Source organism: Podarcis tiliguerta (genome assembly GCF_965153285.1).
Source record: "Podarcis tiliguerta genome assembly, chromosome: 4".
NCBI lineage: Eukaryota > Metazoa > Chordata > Lepidosauria > Squamata > Lacertidae > Podarcis > Podarcis tiliguerta.
In genome coordinates this window covers 79,529,827-79,552,722 of record NC_139537.1, presented here as the reverse complement: position 1 = coordinate 79,552,722, position 22,896 = coordinate 79,529,827, and the positions used below count along the sequence as shown (strand labels likewise).

The 22,896-nt window shown below is 44.0% G+C and overlaps 2 protein-coding genes across 2 annotated transcripts in view; one reads left to right on the top strand and one right to left on the bottom strand.

Annotated features, from left to right (window-relative positions):
• The window catches only part of LOC310676306 (protein-lysine methyltransferase METTL21E-like), a 489,683-nt gene that overhangs the window by 42,769 nt on the left and 424,018 nt on the right, over positions 1–22,896 (top strand). The gene's annotated exons all lie outside the window — the stretch shown is intronic.
• SLC10A2 (solute carrier family 10 member 2) lies at positions 4,027–18,662 on the bottom strand (the record flags this gene model as incomplete). The annotated part of the gene is made up of 6 exons (XM_083439150.1): positions 4,027–5,422; positions 7,268–7,425; positions 10,249–10,424; positions 10,508–10,596; positions 15,226–15,344; positions 18,223–18,662. 6 exons carry the CDS (start codon positions 18,660–18,662, stop codon positions 5,253–5,255), a joined length of 1,152 nt encoding a protein of 383 aa, XP_083295276.1. The 3' UTR covers positions 4,027–5,252.

The window sequence follows — 22,896 nt, the reverse complement described above, 5'->3', positions numbered from 1 at the left end:
TCACCCCCATCGTTATGCCCAGACATTGAGGTCCAGCGCCAAGGGCCTCCTGGCGGTTCCCTCGCTGTGAGAAGCCAAGTTACAGGGAACCAGGCAGAGGGCCTTCTTGGCATTGGCACCCGCCCTGTGGAACTCCCTCCCACCAGATGCCAAAGAGAAAAACAGCTATCAGACTTTTATAAGACATCTGAAGGCAGCCCTGTTTAGGGAAGCTTTTAATGTTTAACAGACCATTGTATTTTAATATTTTGTTGGAAGCCGCCCAGAGTGGCTGGGGAAACCCAACCAGATGGGCAGGGTATAAATAAATTTATTATTATTATTATTATTATTATTACTACTTCAAAAAATAAATAAAAAAATTGGGAGGCCGAATCTGCCTCAGCCCCTAGGAGTCAGCACCTATACAGTGGTACCTCGCAAGACGAATGCCTCGCAAGACGAAAAACTCGCAAGACGAAAGAGTTTTTCGTTTTTTGAGTTGCTTCGCAAGACGAATTTCCCTATGGGCTTGCTTCGCAAGACAAAAACGTCTTGCGCCTTTTTCTTAAAACTGTCAATGCATTCCTATGGGAAACCGTCAATGCACAGTGGTGCTTCGCAAGACGAAAAAATTCACAAGACGAAAAAACTTGCAGAACGAATTAATTTCGTCTTCCGAGGCACCACTGTATTAGTGAGATTTCCACTTGAGCACAAATGCATTGAATTGCATTGGTACTTTTCTTTTAAAATGTTCTTAATGGGAGTGTCTGGTGACACGCCTGCCTCATTAGCTCTGCCTACAGAGAAAATATTTACTTTCTCAGTGTGGCCTCATACCCTCTCCTTTTCCCAAGTATCCATGGTGTGAGAAAGCCTCTCCTCTTCCCAGAGGGGAGGGGTTGTGAGCGGGAATTGCTTCCCGCACTCGCAGGGGGCGTGGCTAGGCCTCCTGCACCACTGGAGCCCTGGGCCCGCGACATGCCCCTCAGCCAGTCAATCCGGCTGGCTGGGTGTGTGTGCTTTAGCTGGATTTAAACGGCCGCAGGCCCACGAGCTCTCCCTTGCTTTTCTGGCTTCCATGGATTACCCACCCGCCCTCCCTCTAGGTTTTGCTTCAGCTCCTGACCTTGCTATGGACTTCGGTTGGTCGCCTTGGTTGTCCAAGGGGCCTGGTAGGAATTTTTTCCACTTGGCAGATTGGCACCAGCCACTACCTCATAGCAAATCGTCACAACTTTGTAAGGTTTGGTGGTTAGGCACTGGAAAATGTGTTGTGTGTTGGAGGAGAGGTTGTGGCCATCACGTACCCCTCCTCTTGAAGGGTATTCCGTTAAAGGAATCCGGCGGTCGTGGTTCCTGTCCGATGCGCAGGTGGTGGCTAGGGCCATGACAGGACCCTCTGGTAACTCTAGGGGAAAGTTTCCAGTTGATTTGCACCAACAAGCTCCCTCTACAGGTTGTTAACCCTTGTGTGACTCCCTGCAGAGCTGGCAGGAGTCAAGTATAGTCTGTTCGGATCCAATGTCTCAGACAGAGGTCAGCAAACTAAGGCCCATGGGCCAGTCCCATGGATCGGCGTGGGGATTCCATGCTTTTCCCCCTGTGGCACCAATTTTTTTCTCGTCGCAGGGACCGACTTCCAGGTCGAAAGAGCATGTGTGCATGCACACAGGCACTCCTCTGTCCTGAAAGTGCACCGGAAATAGCGTGTGCGCACGGGCACACCCACTCCGGCCCACCGAGAGGTCTGCTGAGGAGTGGACCGGCCCGGCCTCAAAAAACGTTGTGGACCCCTGGCCTAAGCCAATACCACTCACATTCTGTAACCAATAAAGTTGTGGCCTTTTTAAGCCCATTAACCTAAATACTTGTGTCCATGTGTCTTATTTCATCACCAAGCGGAGAGCGGGGCCTCGACTCACAAAATCCAGACTGAGGGAGGAAAAAGTGTGGGATGGCAACAATTTGGAGGAAAACGCCATTAGGAGAATGGAGAATGAATGGAGAATTAACACCATTTGGACAACAGAGAAGCGCAGGAAGCTTGCTATTAACGTTAAATGACAGTATGGATGAGTAAAAGAAAAAAGTAGCAACTTCAGGCTGGACACGCATTGTAGCTTGGTTTATTTTTGCCCAAAGAGTTGAAAGTGACATTATGTGTGTGTTTTAGGCAACAGTGCATATCTCCTTCAACTGTACTAGAATTGAATAGAATAGAAATTTATTGTCATTGTCCGTATATACACAGTATACACAACAACGAAAATCAAACACCCACCCAAAGACCGGCTTCACATACACATTTGCACGTACCTCCAACACTCTCATCCCATTCAGACATAATCTATAAAACATACATAATCCAGAATATAACATGACCTATTAAAAGCATAACATGACCTAAACCCTAACTCATTCCTTCCTACTCCCTACTTGCTATTTCTTACAACTGGCCCTGAGATCATTATTTAGTGCAATCAGAGCTCTTGGATAGAAACTATTCAGAAGGCGTGTGGTTCGTGTTTTCATTGTCCTATATCTTCTGCCCGAAGGCAACAGTTCAAAGAAGTTGTGAGCAGGATGGGTGGGATCTCTCAGGATATTGTGTGACTTCTTCAAAGTGCGAGACATGAAGATCTCATCCAGGGTTGGTAGCTGGAGCCCTATAACATTCTGGGCAATTTTTGTTATTCTCAGTAAAGCTTTTTTATCCGTTTCAGAGCTGCTTCCATACCACGATAATATACTATAGGTTAAGACACTCTCGATGGTACTGTGATAATAGGACAGGAGTAGGTGCTGAGATAGATTCAGTCCCCTGAGCATTCTCAGGAAATACAACCTCCCCTGCACCTTCCTCACAAGGAAACACATTATGTGTGTGTTTTAGGCAACAGTGCATATCTCCTTCAACTGTACTAGAATTGAACTCCTGTTTGCAGCTTTTTCACATAGAACCTGTAGCGTGGACCTTTTTGTTTTGGTGATGGAGACTAGAATATGCAAGAACCAGTGACCACACCTGCTAAATTACTTTTGGAGTGTTAGGTTTAGGGGGCAGGCACATCAATCCAGCAAAGGTTTGTTTTCACCAATAGGAAACCAGAGGTTGCCATGAAGATCACACACACACACACACACACACACACACACTAGGGCAAGGCATGACATGGAGAACCTGTGCTTCTTCAGCTCCCATCATCATTGGTCAGGCTGGCAGAGGCTGATGGGAAATGGATCTGGCCGGCCACTGTTTCCCCATCTCTGTACAAGAGATTCAGATCATTGCTTTAAGTAGTCATGCTTAGGTTGGACTGTAAATCCAATTCCACTGTTTTCTGTGTGGCATGCCTCCCAGTTCTCCTCATGTTTATTTGGAAGTCTGAATTTGTACATCATAAGGCATTTCCGAGCAAGTGTGCAAAGGATTGCAGTCTTAGTCACCATGTTTAATTTTTTCAGGGTTGTACACAGCAGGCATTGTCTTACTAGGACAGTTGCTCTGAGACATGCAATGCTATGGATGATTTAAGGGAGCAAATTCTGCAAAGTGCTGTGCACTCATGTGGCGAAAGAGTTTCTCCACACTTTGGCATATGGTGCAGAATATGGCATTTCTTTTTCAACATCTGTCCCACAACGGCAACTCATTCTTTGCTCCGCTTTTGGCACATTCTTTTTCCCTGAATCGTGGAAAATAGCATGCTTGCTGCTTAGAATTCGTCATTTAAGCTGTGCTTGCCAAATGCATATTTTAAATAGAAAATGCAGAGCAATAACGTTGCCACATTAAATCACAGCACCCAGAAGTGGGTTAATTGATCTTTTTCATGTGCTAGAGCTTTGGCAAAGAATCTTTGAAGCAAATAGTCCTCTGTCTATAGTATTTATTTATTTTTATTTATTTCTTTATTAAATTTGTAGAGTGCCCTTTATAGAAAGATCTCGGAGAGATTTACAGGATAAAAATACAAAATAAAACCACAAAGTACATAATAAAAACAAGAACAAAACATATAACTGTACAATGAAGGCACCAGACAAACCTCCATGGGGAGAGCATTCCACAAACAGAAGACAATTTTTCTCCCTGGAAAAAGCAGCATTGGTTTTGAATCAGAGGTGTCAACTTGAATAAAATATTGAGGGAGCCAAGGTAATCACAAGATGCGGCGGAGTCTGCATATCCATTTGAATGGCAGTGCCTATCAACTTTGGGGAGACGAGCCCCCTCAAATAATTTATTGGGAGACCAAGGGATCTTGGCTTCTAGGAGTTGGCTGCTATGATTTGGAAACAATGAATTTGGACTGGAGGGATTATCCATCATTCTTTGCTTAGAATGGACCACCTGTAACCAATTTGTGAAGTGGGTTAAAGCACACAAAGATAAAGCAATGTGCCTCAACTTTAAAAGTTCAGGGAATTCAGGGCTTAATTTGAGAGAGGAGCATTGCTGAAGTTGTTAGTGATAGTTGTTTAGATAGTGATTCATAAACCCATGTTGTTGTTGTTGATGATGATAATGGTTCAGAATATGAATTTGTCTGCCCTGTAATGATCAGCTGCGTCAAGCATCATTTCCCAGTTCTTCTGTGTTCACGCTGGCCAGACTACTTTCTAGGTGCACACATGAAAGGTCTTAATAACCTCTTACTCCCTATGAAATTCTCATTGATTGTGACTTCCGGGGAGGAGATGGTGAACTGAACATTTTCTGTTGACAACTCTTTGACAGAGATCATTATGTGGTGATTAATGATAACCAAGCCATAAATTGTAGAGTTGGAAGGGAACCTGAGGATCAGCTAGTCCCTTGCAGTGCAGCTGCCCCATAAGGGGATCAAACCTGCAACCTTGGCATTATCAGCATGATGCTCTAACCAACTGATTTTAGATTTAATGGTATTTATAATCTAAAGCCATAGGAGAGCATTAAATAGTTAGCCACTTATTTAATGTATGTATGTATGTATGTATGTATGTATGTATTTCTAAATAGTGTTATAGGACACCCTAATCCCTGCCAAGCCGTGCATGGAATTCCAGGTGTCTTGGTCCCCATTCAGGGTCTGTGCTCCTTTGGAGAATTGAAGATGGGGTGGAACTGTTGTAGCTTTAAGAAATATGGTCTATTCACATATTTACACTTTTACTCTGCATGGAGGGAGTACAGACCATACAGCATGGCCATCTCAAGAGGGGCTTGTCCACCACAGTCCAATGTATCTCTCCCAGCCTGCCTTCAGCCAGCCTGCACAAGGCTATACTCTTCCATTGGGAGTTGCTGACACATGCTTCTCTCCTCCTCCTCCCTCCTCCAAAGTAAATCCTCCATTCATCGTGTTGTGTGTTGGCTCCTGCGTTGATTCAGGTTCGTTCTCCTCGCCGGTTGAGTCTGGATCAGCAAAATACCTTTTGTGCACCTGGTAGACTAACAACATTGGCACGACATGTCAAAGGTCATAATAGACGGGATTGAAAGCATTTCAGCACTTAACCGAACCTGGTGTATCAAGGAAGAGCTGGGCTGTGATCTGGTACCCGCTTACCCATGAGTAAGCCCCACTGAACTAAATGGGACTTTCTTCTGAGAAGATATAGCTAATAGTGCACTGTTGTTGTTAAGGCTGGTAAAGGTAAAGGGTAAAGGGACCCCTGACCATTAGGTCCAGTCATGACCGACTCTGGGGTTGCGGCGCTCATCTCGCTTTATTGGCTGAGGGAGCCGGTGTACAGCTTCTGGGTCATGTGGCCAGCATGACTAAGCTGCTTCTGGTGAACCAGAGCAGCGCACGGAAACACCGTTTACCATCCCGCCGGAGTGGTACCTATTTATCTACTTGCACTTTTTTGTGGTGCTTTTGAAATGCTAGGTTGGCAGGAGCAGGAACCGAGTAATGGGAGCTCACCCCGTCGCGGGGATTCAAACCCCCGACCTTATGATTGGCAAGTCCTAGGCTCTGTGGTTTAACCCACAGCGCCACCCGCGTCCTTAAGGCTGGTATTGCTTGCTAATGCTGAGGAGTGCTTAACAGCCAACCTCTCTTCCCAGAGATTGTAGCTCTGGGGTCTCCAAACAACTCTCAGCAGCCTTAGCAAACTACAGTTCCCAGGATTATTTGGGGAAAGCTATGGTTGTTTAAAGTGGCATGATACTGCTTTAAATGCATGGTGCAGATGAGTCATTAAGATGATACACTGCGCACAACTTAAGGTCTCATTTGCACAACCCAGAGAGTTGTAGACTGGAAGGGAATTGAACAATACTGGGTGTATGTGGCTGCTGTATGGCTCAATAACCACCTCTGAGAGATGAACAATAAATCATGAACACTAGTCTTGAGATGAAATTACGGCCAAGGCAGGAGGTGGAAGGCCTTGTTGAAGTCAACGCACAAAACTTTGTGAGTTTCCATGTAATGGTTTAGAGCAGTTTGTTAGCCTTTTATTTCTGTTTGCTCACTCCCTAGGTGCAGTGGCCTTCGAAGGTGGAGCCACACCTGCAACAATGGTTTGCTAATCGTGGCTTCTGATTCTGATTTGCTGGCTGATTTGCCAATTCAGACACTGCACCAAACGGTTAAGCTTTACTATCCGTGTTTTAGCATGATGTTTGAGCTGAGCCAGGTGGCATATTCTGCTTACGTTGTTGGACAACAGCAAAGGTTGCGACTGGATTGGCAGCCAAGTCCACTCACCCCTTTTGGGGCGATCCTTTGTCTTAGATGGAGGGGAGGTTGTATTCTCTGCCTGCCCTTCCAAAGGCTGGGGTATCCCGTTAAAGGGATATGGGGAGAGTGGTCATGTCCACATGCACACGCGGGGCCAGGGCCAGACGGCGGTCCCTGTGGGGATGACCCTGTTTGATGTAAATCTTACGAACCCCCTCCTGGATTGACCTATGCGGGCAGGCCGGAAGTATTTCAATTGCCCCATGCCCAAGCCAAACATCTTTCATCTGTATTCAATAGAGTTGTGGCCTGTTTTGATCCAAACTGATCATATTGGCCTCTTGTTTATATGGGTTGGGGAATGGGGAGCACAAGGCAATTTACTTGTACAGTTTGCAACCTTGATGATTCTTGGATTTGTTAATTCATTTATGAGCAGTATTGACCAAGTCAGAGTTTCTTGTTCTGTTTGGTTATTGTTTTTAACTATATATATAGAGAGAGAGAGAGTTAAAAGAAATGGAGTAAAAAATCCTTGTTCTATTGCAAACTGATAAAAAGTGGGGAGAAAGAGATTAGAATGGGGTGTACAAAGGGTGGCTTACCTCCCAAAAACATTGCTGCAAGTATTAGCTGGAAAATACTGTAGATGAGTGGGAAAGTAAACATCAGCTCCAATTGTTCTGGGCTGAATGAGAGCTGTACTATGGTGGAAGCGAGCTGAGTATTCTGCATCCCCGTTTCCAGAGCTACAGTACGACACCTAAAAGAAATGACATTATTAAAAAATCACACACACACAACCACATAAGGAGACTTAGGGTGCTTTCACACTCCACACTAAGTTTTTACTGTGAAATCACCACATCTTGTTCACTCTCTCTTTATGGTGAATCTGCACAACACCATCATCCAAACATTCTCATCAATAATAATAATAATAATAATAATAATAATTTTATCATTTATACCACCCCCATCTGGCTGGGTTTCCCCAGCCACTCTGGGCGGCTAACAGGCTATATCGAAACATAATAAAACATCAAACATTAAAAACTTCCTGATACATGGCTGCCTTCAGATGTCTTCTTAAAGTTATGTATCTCCTTGACGCATGATGGGAGGGCGTTCCACAGGAAGGGTGCCACTACTAAGAAGGCCCTCTGCCTGCTTCCCTGTAACTCCACTTCTTGTATATACAGTGGTACCTTGGGTTAAGTACTTAATTCATTCTGGAGGTCCGTTCTTAACCTGAAACTGTTCTTAACCTGAAGCACCACTTTAGCTAATGGGTCTCCTGCTGCTGCCACGCCACCAGAGCATGATTTCTGTTCTCATCCTAAAGCAAAGTTCTTAACCGGAGGTACTATTTCTGGGTTAGCAGAGTCTGTAACCTGAAGCGTAAGTAACCTGAAGTGTATGTAACCCGAAGTACCACTGTATACAAGAATCTCAACAGGTATAGATGCCTTTAGCATCGCCTTTATAAAAGGTTGGAGTTTTAACATAGGTCTTGCCCTATTGAGATAGTAAACTTATCAAAGCTTAGCATATATTGATTACAATCTCTGCGGTGAGCACTTCTTAATGGTCCCATTGATCTATTCCTTACATTAACATTTTAATGAGCACTAAAATAATTTCTCTTTAATGAAAGAGCGATCATATACTATAAAGTCATAAAGGTATAATATGTTTGGTTTATCTATTTTTAAAAAGCTTTTTAAAACAACTTAGCCATGTCGCTACAACAACAACACCGTGGTCTACTTGTGTCATAGAACCATAACTTTACAATATTATATCTTTTTTCATGAAAATATATAGCTTGAAAAGCATTTCAAAGCTAATTAAAAGATCAATTAAGAAAAATAAATGAGGTCATAAAAAGGTACCTTCCACAAGGGTTATAATGAATATGACCTATGTCGCACACATCAGTGTTGACAGAACATAATGTGATGTACACATTGAAAAAGCACTGTGTTCCTGATAGTGTGACAGCCAATAGCACTTCTGCTGAGAGGTTTCTTCCCATCTAGCGGTATATAAAATTTGTAAAATAAATAAAATAAATATGAGCAATGATTGGGTAGGCTGGGAGCAGCTCTGAACTGGCAGTAACATCATCACCAAAATGCTTAAATTTACCTAGGGCTATACAATACATTTTAAAAAGACATTCACACTTTAGAAATTGTCCTCATGTTATATATTTAAACAATGGGTCTGGCTTGCCTGCATCGCTATTATGTTTATGAGCTACATTTTTTCATTAATCTGCACGTGGCCACACCAAACCAGACATTTCACACTGTATACACTGAAAAAGGTGGTGCAAAAGTAGACCTACTCAGTTTGCAATACACTAGGTAAATCTCTACTGCTGGAAGTCTCAGGATGCAATGCTTTGGGTGCATATTGGGCAGTGAGACCCACTGAAATCAGTGGGGATCGATCCCAAGTTAGCATGCATAGGATTGCGCTCCCATTCTCTTAACTCTTTACCCAAGGGCTCAACGATATGACTGGAATAATAGGAAGGCTGGCAAAGTGAGCAAGGAAGGCACTGGATATTTCTCCAGTCATTTGACCAGGGGCAGCCAATCTGTATGCCTTCCAGAGATTGTTGAACTACAACATGCAACATCCCAGGACCCAGACCACGGACAATGCTTGCTGGCAGTTGTAATCCCATCAACGCTTGGAGAGCGCCATGTTAGCTCCCCCTGCACTTGACCAAGGGCAAAATGGAAATAGTTTGAACGGCAGACGGTGGGTTCTTTAAGAATCGGTGTGAACTTCCCTGCTGAGCAACCTCACCTAAAATTGCTCACTTGCATTCTGAATGCACACCTTGAAATTGGCCCTGGGCGGCTTCACCTTGAGCTGATCCAGAGTCAATTACACGATGCATGAATGTGTGACTAGTATCCTACTGCATCAATGTATTTTGTGTCAGTGTACATTGCAAAACAGGGAGAAAGACCGAGACATTAAATTTGCAGATATAGCAGTAAGTGACCTTCCTGACTCTGCTGCGAAGTGCATCTTATTTTGCCATTCCACTCAGGTACCTTGCGGCTGCTCGGACCTGTATGCATATCGAGGCCTTTAAAACAGGGTGCTGTCTGTCCATGCATGTATTTCAGTCCCTGATGTGCCTTCTCAACTTGACTGGCCTTTGCAAATCTCTGTTCTACAGCACAAACTAATGGGACGTCCTTTGGGTAATCACTGAGGGACTTGCCGGTCACCTCTCTGTGTTGAAGCCATTAGTCAGCTCCCAGGAAATGAGAAGACAAATTTGCTTGTGCACAGCACCAGATAAGTGGATTGGGCACAGCTTGCGAAATGTTGCCGCAGTGGGGATGCTCAGGAACAACTTTACAAAAGTATTTCTTATAGCTTTGTAGCTGCAGAAGAGCTGTGTGTCGGAAAATGGCAAAAAACGAGATGTTCTGCAACATGTTTGGAGCGTTCCAAAACTGCTGTGGTGCATTTGCAAGCATTACTCCAACGTGTGTGTATACATCAAGCCTGAAGGAAATAGAAGCTGTTCCTTTCTTGTATTCTGGAGCCTTACCTGTGCCAGGACTGGCCAGCTATGCGAGCCAGAAAAAATCCCACCGAATAGCCAGCAAATGGGAAGATGGTTCCGATAATCCAGAGTGCAGGAGTGATGGTCCAGGAGCCCTGGTACAATATCCCTCCAACCACGGCTATGAGCACTATGAGAACGGCACCACCAATGGAACCAATCTGAGGGAGGAAAGAGAAGGTCAGTACACCTTGACATTTCTGGGTAGTTTTGGGATATGCATTTGGGGAACGTCACACCTTACCTTGAGTATGATTTTAGCTTTTGCGGGCCATCGATGCTTAAAAAATATTCCGAGCGAAGCGGGAATGACAAGTGCTACCAGTGAAATGCCTGGAAGGAGAAGAGGACAGGTTGGGCACAGAACTCTTTGCTGGAGAAGGGTGTGGTCCAAACAATGCAATCTTTTGAAAATGCAAGTCTGGGGAAGGGGTCAATATATAATAATAATATAACAATTTATTACTTATACCTCGCCCATCTGGCTGGGTTTCCCAGCCACTCTGGGTGGCTTCTAACAAGAGATTAAAAATACTTTCAAATGTCAGTCATTAAAAACATCCCTAAACAGGGCTGCCTTCAGATGTCTTCTAAACGTCAGAAGGTCCCTGGCATCTTCATGTAGAGCTGAGAAATACTTCTTGCCTTAGAGTCACTGCCAATCCGTGTAGACAATACTGAACTGCATGGAGAATAGGCTCCAACTCTGTGGGGCTGGGGACACCTCACCCCCAAAGTATGTGGCAATAGGGCTGAGTCCCATCAATCCTGAGGGGCTGGGCCTCCTCATGGTCTCTTCCTGACACGCATGATGTGTCACACATGTGATGTCATGCACATCCCCAATGTCAGGTGGAACTCTGGCATGGAACAATGGTTGGATTCTGCATAAGGCAGCTGCCTGCGCTCTTTATTTCAGTTCCCATGCTTTCTCACACATAGTTGTCTTTTCTACCTTGAAGGATCAAATATTAATCAGTTATCTCATTCAGGAAGCTCATGGCTGTGTAGGTGGGAATTTTCCTGTGGATGACAGAGCGAGGGATTGCCCTAACAGGGTCACCCAGGGATTGCCATGCCTGAGACGGTGCCGCTGATCAAAGTCCTGACAACTGCCTGCTGCACCATGCTGGCTCTGTGTTTGATAGCCTATAAAAAGTCACACGTTCACCCAGCTGGATAACAAAAATACAGCTTTATTTCTCCCGTGGTTAATCGTTGTCATTCTGTGGCATACCTTTTCTTTTTTTACAACACTATGAAGCATTGATTTTTGCCTTTGGGGTTCTACTTCTATCGTCGGCACTCGTTTAAAGCTTCTCCCGTTGTGTGGCATTCGAGGGTTTTTTGTTTCTCAGAAGAAGAAGAAAAAAATAAACAAATGGCTTCTTGGTTCTTGGAAGTGGAGGCAGAGAGTACTACTGCCATCCCATTATTGTGCCATGCACACAGCATGCCTTAGTACTAGAATGGTATAGATCTGAAGGCAGTTTTGGATCCCAAGGCAACAAATGTTGACCAGAAAATGAAACCCAAAGAATTGACTGGTTAGCTGTAGCCAATATGTGAAATTGCTCCATTCTTATTGCCTCTTCAGAGTTGCTCAGTTGCAAAGGTCTGCTAAAAACAAAAGCCACAACTGCTGGAATTCCCTTACTACAACCTAGACTCTACACCGAGCAAACCTATAACCCATTGACACCCACAAAGTCCTTCCCACTTTCTTCTTAGACCCTTTGAGGTTTCTTCCAGTCTCCCTTTCTCTCTTCCCTTGTCTTCATCACTCATTGTTTCTCACATTCTTGGTTTCCAGGCCACTGACTACATTGTTCCTCTTCCTTTCAACGCCCTATCACCTAACCAGCCACAAAATTCCTCTTCTCATTCTTGTAATATACAGCCCATGCATATCAAGTGCTGTGAAGTTTCTTCGGAGCTTTCTTAGCCCCTTGCCTCAGCTGTTTGTTTCTTTTCTCTCCTTATTTTTCCAAGTCTCATTCTCTACTTACCCTTTCTTCATGCTCCCTCTTGGCTACTCCACATTCCTTGTGTCTAACCCCTTCCAATTCCAAAGCACCCCTACAGCCTAGAACCTGTTCCAAATATGCAACCTGAATCTGGGTGAGGTTTTAATTCCAGTCACACTAGCATATTCCCCTCTCCTCACAGAAGCTGGACTGCAACCTGTTTAGTTTCCTTAGCAACTGAACATTCCATAACACACTGTCTTGGTTGATCAGTTTCACCAGAAGCTTTATCGCCACATGTGCAGAACTATATAGATTGCTTGTTTTTTCCCAGAACTTCTGCTATGGCTGCATTATGATATCATGTTTGGTGCAGAACACATCCAAGTGAGCATCTGAATTTGTTGGTAGCAATCTTCAGCACTCCACATCTAATGCCTGTGTTACCAACCTGTTTGGACTTTCTGCTAGCAAAAACTGTGGACAGAACTTGCCCATTTATTTATTTTTTGTACATGGTAACTTGACAGTCTGGGCATGATCTTTTGGTTTTAAGTATGTGAATAATATCACTGGCCACAAGCTATGCTAATGGTCACATTGGCTACCAGCCTGTTCTTCAGATCTGTTAAGGGGCCCATAAGACAGTCTTTCCATCACAGTCTTATACAAAGGATTCTTGATATAAACATACCTGTCTATTTATAATAGTTTGCTTGTCACACAATTCTCCCTATCTTCCATGTTCTTTTGGAAACATAGTTTGTTTTGTGTTTTCTGGGCACAATGGCTATTCCACGTTCGTTTAGTTAAAACATAAATTTAACCTGTCTTTTCTTGCTGATTTTATCTCATCCCACATGAAACCTGGGAGCCCTTACAAATGCACCCCACATTTCACCACAGCATTGAAGTAAATTTTGTGGAGGTTTTTGCACCTGTTGGAAATGTCAGGGTGCAACTCTGCTTTCGCTGTAGGCTGCTTTACCTGCATGAGAAATGGAAGGTAGAGAGGAGTCTCCAACTTCAACCTTCCTAGGCTGTCCTCCTTGCACTGTCCCTTTGACAGCTTTCTTCAGTATTAGACTGATACCCTTAGGGTTGCTGACCTGACCCCACTTTCTCCTTCTCCATACCTTCCTTGTGAGAAGAAGACATGTGTGGAGCTCTCTCCACCTAAGATGCCAGAGCAAGCATGGAGCAGTGCATCTCTGACTTAGTTAGACAGAACTAGGATCGTCCTATCAAACATTTGTTTTCTGCAATAAACATAGCTTTCTTATTTTCGTAAACTCCACATCTCATTGTGATTATATCCATTCCCCCAGTAGAGATGCCGTATTCAGTCCAGCTTCTACTGAGCATTTAAACTTCAAATGTTATCGGCACCATCATTCCATTTCCACAAAGGATGTTGATTGATAGATAATGTAGAGACATAGATACACATCCCCTCAAAAAACAATGTAAATAATGACCAAGGGGTTTGAGGAAGTCACGTAATAATGTTATCAAGATTTAAACAGGATGTATGTATGTTTGTTTGTTTGTTTTGAATTTTGGAAAATCAATAAAGTTATTTGAAAAAAACAACAACAATGTAAATTGTGATCACAATAATTTCACACACCTTTAATGAAAAACAGAAGCGTGTATTGATGCTGTCTTAACTGAACTTATAAGGGCACCACTGGAAATGTAAGACACATCCTGGGCGAAAACCTGGGACACTCTGGTCCTTATTGTGAGGGACCATCCTATATTGTGCCAACACAGACTGTGTAGCCTAGGAGGAAGCTACCCTGGAAGCTCAAATAAGTGTGCACATCTGGAATGTTGGAATGGGAAATGATGAAGCAGCACACCCACCAACCCCAAATTCAGCACTACAGAGGTGCTCTACACCTCTGAGTGTAGAGGTCAATGGTGCATTGGCATTGTAGACTTATGGTGGAATTCAATGTCATGCTACAGCTAGTGTTCCACCAGCCAAAGCATGTATGCTTGTTGGGTGTCCCATTTTGCCCTGTGTGCTGCTCTGGGGGTTCTCCTGACCAGGTTTGGGGGAGAGGGGGCAAAAGTCCCCTTGCACGAATGGGACTCACTGTGCCGGCTTCCGCTAGATCCGCTCCACTTCCCAGTGGGGAGGAGTTGTGGTGGACCGCATGGGCACCCACTCCCCACCGGTGGCGGGGGACTTTGTCCCCCATTGCCTGGGGGATCCTGGCCATGTCAGAGCCTGGCCAGCCAATCCACTGGCCGTAGGGGCGTGGCCGGGGCCGTTTAAATGGAGGAGCGAGCCAGAGGACTTCCTCTTTGGCTCGCTTCCTCAATCACCTGCCCTCCTACCTATTTTGCAGGTTAGGCAATGGCCTTGCTATGGTCTTCAGTTGGTCGCCTTGGTTGTCCAAGGGGCCTGGTAGGAATTTTTCCGCTTGGCAAATTGGCACTGGCCACTTGGTTTTCGCCTACCTCGTAGCAATCGTCACAACTTTGTTAGGGTTGCGGTTAGGCATTGTTTGACCTTGTGTGGGGGAGGGGAGGTGTGGCCATCACCTGCCCCTCCATGCTTAAGGGTATTCCGTTAAAGGAATCTGGGGGTGTTGATGTAGTCTGAAGCCCGGCTGGGGGGCTAAGGCCTTGACACAACCCCAACAGGAACACCAGGGGGAGCTTGAGTTGGTTTGCATCGACAGGGCTCCCCCTACCGGTGGCTTACCCTTACTGGACTTCCTGCACAATGGGCAGGAGTCAGATATATTCAGGTCCAATCAATGCCTAAGCCAATACTGCTCACATTCTGTAATTCAATGAAGTTGTGGCCAAAATTTGCCCAGTAACATAAACCTAATATCTGTGTCCTTGTGTGAGTTATTTCCAACGAGGGGGTGGCTTCGGGGTTTCGACATGCAACACAAGAACTCAGTTGCATGGAGTCCTGAAGATGTATGATAAGAGAATGTTTGCTGTGGGAGAAGGTTCAAATGTGACTTACCGATACTGTCATAGGGGATTAAAAGGGAGCTGTAGTCTGTCCAAATTTTGGTATAAAGGAAGAGGCAAAGTGGCATCATTCCCATGGCCAGCAAAGTCGAACATGTTGTCATACTGATGCTGCAAGAGAGTTGGTTGCGATTACTGTTTGTACCATGCAAGCTACAAATACTTTTTGCGTTGGTGAGTCCATGGCTTTGAAATGGAGGCTCAGCACAGACTTAGGCTGGTTCTTATGGCTCTGGAATGGGCGTTTTGGACTACAACCAATTGTGTTCTGGCTGAGGCTCATGGGAGTTGTAGTCCAAAACACCTGGAGGCTGGTTTAAGGAGGTTGCTGGTTGAAAGCAGTTGGAGGTGGTCATATTCTCTCCTCTTCTTCATAAGGCCCTTGGAAGAACCTCTATGCTTCTAGGGTCATCTGAAAAGCACAGGAACCTTGAGAGCTGCTTCTGGGTTGTTTGCACTATATTTGCTCCGTGGGGTTTTATGTCCCTTCAGTATTGAGAGCACTGAGGAAGGAATGCTGTTTGATAGGATTAGGTGGGTAGTCACAAAATGATGCCAAGTTAGAATGTGAAGCCTTTGGTCCTGAGAAAATTAAATTCTTGCCTACAAAGAAAAGTCAAAACTGGTAAATGCCAGAAGTGAAGTTTAAAGATGGTGGCCAAAAGTCTTTAAGCACACCTACCTGGGAATAAGACCCACTGAAAACAATAGAATTTACTTCTGTGCAGAGATTATAGTATCACAGAAAGTGTTTAAATATGGCATTATTTAAAAACAGGCCAATTTAGTCTTTTGCCGGACTGGGGAAAAAAAGAAGGAATTTATTCCTGTTCTCCATTGATGTTGGAAGTGGGTACAGATTTTTATTACAAAAGTATTCCAGGGAAACTCCTTTGCCCTGGTGCAGAAAACACAAGGGATGTGTGGGAGACAAAAGACAAGCTCTAGCAACATGTTATTGCAGGCATAAGTTTGTATGTTTCTCCATATGCATTCCATATGGAAGACCTTTCTCCCTGGCAAGCCATCCGGCACTGTGGATCACCTGTGAAACAACCCTTGTGGGTCTGAGGATCTCTGGAGTGGGATGAAAATTTGCACCGTATAGTGTTTTGCTTTGCTTTTAAATGTCCTGTCTGAGTGTCTGAGTTTCAAAGGCAACTTGGTAGTCCAGCAGGTTTGAGACAAATGCGTGTATTAGAATGGGCCCTGATGCAGAATGGAAGAGTTGTGCCACATGAGATTAAAAACAACAGCACCCACATATATTCCAGCTGTCTTCAAATATTGAAAGGGCTGCCATGCAGAAAAGATGGAGCAGGATTGCTATCTATTGCCACAGAGGGCAGGACTAGAATGCATGGGTGGAAATGGCCAGGAAGCCGACCTCAACTAAACATTCGGAGAAATGTCCCAAGGATAGGAACTGTTCAGCAGTGGAACAGAAGCTCTCCTTCACTGCAGGCGTTTAAGCAGAGTCTAGTCAGCCTCTGTCACTCAGGGATGCTAGCACTGCATCTCTGATAGTGGCTGATCAGCCTCTGCTGAAAGAGACCTGCATCACTGATGTGAAATTGAGCCGGGATGTGTGTGTGTGTGTTACTACAAGACTTTCAAGGTCTCTTCCTAATCTAAAGTTATTTGATTCAAAGCAGCCAGTCAGATGCTGCTGGAAGCTCTAAAGCAAGGTGTGGAGGTGATAGTCTTGATGGGATGGTTCGTCTCATGAAGGATATGCCTAGCATTTTAGGGGGGTGGAACAGTTCTTTCAGAGCCAAGTTACTCAAGACACTGGGAGGCATGCCATGTGATCTGCTGCACCCCTCCCCCCAATAAAAAACTCCAAACAGTCTCAGGGGGTGCTGAATCAGATCAAGGCAGCAGTACTGGGGGAAAGAGTGATTTACCATTCTCACCCCCCTGCCATTTTCCTAATGGACATTGCCCCTTATATGGCTTTTTACCCCATCAGATAAACACCAGGACAAATACTAATTTGGAAAAAAAACTTTAGATGGGGAAATGTGTGCTCCAAATGGCAGTAGGATCTATTGTTAATTGCTGCTGCGACTACTGCTACTAGTGTAGTGGGTTCTCCTGTTATTTCAAAGTCAGGCTGAGGTCAAATGGAATAGCCACCAAGCATCCTTCTCTATCTGCCCTTGCTGCTCTAACTGTGGCGTTAGAGTCAATAACTTTGCAGATGAGCCTGGAATAGCAGCCTGAGTAGATAATACCAACCCAAAATATGTTTACCGATGGACTAGCATGCAATCGTTCATCGCCAACAGACACAACCCAGATAACCTTATTAGTAGCTCTATACATCCAGTATGGGTTTCTCCCTTCTGGGAAGTTCAGCGTAAGTTTGCCGTGTGGCATCAAGGTTTGCTGCTCTATGGAGCCATGATGCAGGCAAGTTCCAAGCAGCTTTCTGGATTGTGTGGCTTCATGCCGCAATAAATTTTCAGTAATTTATGTATACAGAGTTGGCACTATAATTCAGGGAAGGATTTGAGTGAGATAACGTAGGGGCTATTCCTGTTCCAGGTATCTGCACATCATCATCATCTTTATTAAATTTATTCCATTACCTGTCCTTCACCCTAACATCCCAGCATGGGTTAGAACAATGAAAACACAACATTAGCATTGAAACACATTACTATACAATATGAAAATCAGCTTAAAAGAACTTAAGTTTAACAAAATAAGGTGGATCCTAAACATATACATCTCAAGAGTAAAAATCCAAGGGGAACAGATGTATCTTCAGCATTCACCGAAAGTTATATAATGAAGGTGCTGGCTGCACCTCTGGGAAGTTACACAACTTAGGGGCGGCCACAGAGAATACCAACTCCTGGACTGCAACCTATTTAGCCTCTGAGGGCAGTGGAATGACCAAAAGGACACTCTCCACCAACATTAGCACCTGAGAGGGTCTGTAGGGAAGGAGGCAATTCCGTTGAAAGCCAATACCTCTTACCTTAGGTCCATGTCACCGTCTACCCAGTAGGCTAAAATATTGGAAGATGTTCCACCAGGACAGCAGCCCATGATGATCACCACAACAGCTTGTATAGGAAGTATCTTGAAGGCATACGACAGCACAAAACCAGTCAGAGGCATAATTCCAAACTGGCAGAGGAAGCCTACGGCTATGCCCCATGGCCTTCTAATGTGTCCTAGAAATTTCTTCAGCTCCACGTTGCAGCCCATGGAGAACATCACCATTGCCAACAAGATTGTTAGGACGGTGCTTAAAATGGTGCTCAAAACTCTGTTGAAATCGTCAGTAAGCAGCACACAGGATGTGCCATTGCAAATCGTGGCATTGGCAGAGCAATATGAAAAATTCGGAGTTGGCTGAGTTGTCAAAAAGTGAGAGGTCAAGATGCCCGCTGTGCTTGAAATGTGGTCCTGCATTGTTACAGCAACGAAACACTCTGCTAACCTCTTAAACTCTGTATGGATGCTAGTAACTCAAAGCAGTTCATTTTTAAATGACAAGGGGCAATAAAGTGCTAAATAAACACTTGAACTTGGCCGCTGTCAAGGTTTAGAGCTGAGAACAACTGCTGAGTCACAACATTCCAGTTGTACAAATGAATATACAGACACTTTGAATCAATCATTTATCCCCAAATTTGACTTGGGGCCAATTTTTAATTTTAATATTTAAACACAAGGGCCATCAGGAAGGAATAGCGAATATAGTGAAATGAGGATCACGAGGACCTCTTAAGGGCTTACTTTCTCATATTTATTTCTTTGCCTTGCTTTGTTTTTCATTTAACTTAATGTGATATGCCACACTTTAAAGCAGCTTCCCCCAACTTAGCCCCCTCCTGTTGTTGCCAGACTACTATTCCAATCATTTCCAGGCAGCATGGATTGGTGGGGCTGGTCACCCAACATCCAAAGGGCAACAGTGTTCTCATGCCCAACCCTAATACTTCCAGCTGAAAAATACAATGATAGGTGGTCTGTGTCTCCTTGTCTTATTCTGAAATGTTGAGGTGAAACGCGTCCTTCGTTCTCCCGTGGTCTTCTTCACGTGTGCATGTTTGTGTCTCTTTGTACACAAGGTTTATTACTGAAATTATCTTTCCTGGAAGATTGCCTGTTTTGACTACATTGCATAAAGGTGAGGGCAGCGTGTTGGCATTCATGATAATCTTCTTGACTACCTGAGAGAATTGGTGATATCGTATGACTGTTGTCCTTGGCTGCAGTTGGAATTCAGGGGTCTCCAAGGAAAGGCGGGGCCAGTGTGGGGTGGAGCTCCTCACTCACAGATCTGCCCTGTATCCCCTTAGATCAACATCAGAGGTCCTTCTTTGTGGCTTCCTCCTTGAGAGGTCTGGAGGGTGGAACATGAGAATGGGCCTTGCCTGCAGTGGCTCTCTGTCTATGGAATGCTCTCCCAAGGAAAGTTTACCTGGCGCCTTCATTATATACCTTTAGGCACCAGCCAAAAACATTTCTTTTTAACCAGGCCTCTGGTTGATTTGATTGACATCCTATGTCCTTGGTGGGGGTGGGGGTGTTATCAGGTTGTTGTTTTTATTTTGATTATGTATTTTGTGGTTTTAGTTTTTGATTTTATTCTGTGAAACGCCCTGAGATCTCCTGGTATAAGGCGGTATATTAATAATAATAATAATAATAATAATAATAATAATAATAATAATACAGTGGTACCTCGGGTTACAAACATCTCAGGTTACAAACACCGGAAGTAGTACCGCGGGTTAAGAACTTTGCCCCAGGATGAGAACAGAAATTGTGCGGCGGCAGCAGGAGGCCCTATTAGCTAAAGTGGTACCTCAGGTTAAGAACGGTTTCAGGCTAAGGACGGACCTCTGGAAAGAATTAAGTTCATAACCAGAGGTACCACTGTAATACTTGAATTTTGTCAGCTCTGGCCTGTTCTCAACTTAGACCTGTTGGTGACAGGACTGGCATAATCCAGATGGCAGCAGTGGTGAATATTGGGCATTGAGTGTGGCCTGGGAGCTCTGCTCAGCACCACTGCCAATTAAAGGTAGGCAAGAAGTCTGCCCACAAGCGATAGAGTGGCAGGGAGAGGCACTGACTAGAGTTTAGAGATGGCAGAGAAATTCAATTCAGTTTTCCTTTAAAGATGAACTTACCTCATTCCCACTCTCTGAAACAGAAGCACAGCCACCCCCAAATTCTCACTGCTCTGAATTTTGCAACGCAGTTCTTCAGCCAAGTAATGTGCACAAAAATCCATATCTTAGGGTAAAGTGTGCAAAAAAAATGCACATATTAGTGAAAATGCATTAGAGCAAGGAAAACTGCTTTGCAAAAATGCACATGTTAAGCAAAATTGCATACAAAAATGTAGGAGGAATTTGCACTAAAATGCTGATGGATTTGTATGAGGACTTTTCAAAATCACCAACTGAAATATAGAGGATTGAACTTAAGAATGAGGAGCACAAGGAACTGAGAGAAACTGAAATTGACAGATTCTCCTATCCCTGCTGAGGATTACCCCAAACCTAGAGCCAGGCCTAAAAACCACTATGGTGAAAGGAATTCAGGAAACAACCATCCGCTTCTATTGGGAGATGGTGATTTTTTTTAAAAAAAAGAATTACAGATTTGCCAAACCCAGTAGCCTCCCATGTTTCAGGCAGGATCTCTCTGGAAAAGCAATTTGGGAGGAGTACAGACAGCTTTGTAGAACTGTGAAACATTTTTCTGTTTGCTGTTACGACCAGGTGTTCCATTGCACGGTTCATATAACTACGAATAATTAGTATTAATAAAGCAGTGTTTTGTGCTTGTCCAAAGCGTGCAAGGCCTTCCTTGATCGTTGTAAAAATGCACAGTGGACCTTTCCCTATCTTTTATTTAGAGGATAAGATGCTTGTTAGGCTAAAAAATGGTTGCAGTGAAGTTTTTGGGGGAGGGTGGGGAAAAGGTCAGAATTGCTTTGCAAGAATAGACTGAGTGCTGAATTGATGAAAACATTTTCTCTTGGCATCCAAGCAAAAAAGGTTATCAAGTTAGCATGCTGTAAGGATGGGTGTTTTATGAAATAAAGCAATTTCTTAAAGGTGGAGGTGCTGTTATGGAGACATATTTGTCAGATGGCAGGTGTAAAAGTTAAATAATTTTATAAGAACAAGTGAATTGCAAAGAGAAACAGCAAGTCTCTACGGAATTGATAGTGGACATATTGCAGAAGATTAGCAGGCAAAAGAATGCAAGGGAAATGTTTTCTGACTTCAAGGCTGTTCGTGATCTTGAACATTGGATGCTGTGAGTTGAAATGCAGTTATTTTGAATAATATATCTGTTGCCTAAGTTTGCAAAGCTGACTTTTTCACTTAACAAAAATGAGAGTCTTATTAGAAGATAATTAAATAAAATATATAGTTATGTAATTACAGTCTTATCTGTAACGAATATGCTGCTGCCCTCAAATAACCTTGCTGGCAAAGACAATGGGTATCTGTAGGGCAATGGTTAATACAGAGGTTGCTGCAACACATATCATAATTCAAACCTAAAGGTGGGTCTGCAAGTGAAATTGCTCAACAGCTAGGCAAAAGAAAAGAGAGGGGCCTGGGGATAACAACACCTACATAAGCAAAATAATAAGCTTGTAGTGTCCACCCAGCTGTTGAACAATTTTCTCTGAAGAAGGTCTTACTGGCAAAGCTTATTAATATGTGTAACATGGAACCATAGGAACAGTTAATGAAAATTCTAGTTAAGTAACTTCTTCTTCTTCTTCTTCTTCGTCGTCTTCTTCTTCTTCTTCTTCTTCTTCTTCTTCTTCTTCTTCTTCTTCTTCCTCTTCCTCTTCCTCTTCCTCTTCCTCTTCCTCTTCTTCATTTATATTTATTTATACCCTGTCTTTTTCCCTGATGGGACTCAAAGCAAATAAAAGAACTGCTAAAAACAGAAAAATCAAACACGGATAGAATTAAAACTATAAAAGGTACAGGGACCCCTGACCATTAGGTCCAGTCGTGACTGACTCTGGGGTTGCATGCTCATCTCGCTCTATAGGCCAAGAGAGCTGGCGTTTGTCCGCAGACAGCTTCCAGGTCATGTGGCCAGCATGACTAAGCCGCTTCTGGCAAACCAGAGCAGCACACGGAAACGCTGTTTACCTTCCCGCTGGAGTGGTACCTATTTATCTACTTGCACTTTGAGGTGCTTTCGAACTGCTAGGTTGGCAGGAGCAGGGACCGAGCAACGGGAGCTCACCCCATCACAGGGATTCGAACCGCCAACCTTCTGATCGGCAAGTGCCACATTAACCCACAGCGCCACCCGCGTCCAATACACGCATAAATTATTTTAAAAACATAACATTACAATAAACACAGCATGGCACCAGCTTTTTCATTAAAACCGGTCAATTCCCAAATGCCTGTTGGAACAAGGAAGTCTTCACCTGCCAGTGGAAGGACCAACAAGGAGGGAGCCATTCTAGCTTTTGCAGAGTGGGATTTCCAGAATCTGGGAGCAGCCACTGCGAAGGCCCTCTTAAGAGTAAGCAGCCTTTAAATTTACCTGGAGTTGTTAAGGTTTCTATTCTCAACTAGTTAAAAGGCGTGACATCTGATGCAACAGGGTTTATTCTTCCTCTGCTTTCCCTACAGCCCCCTCC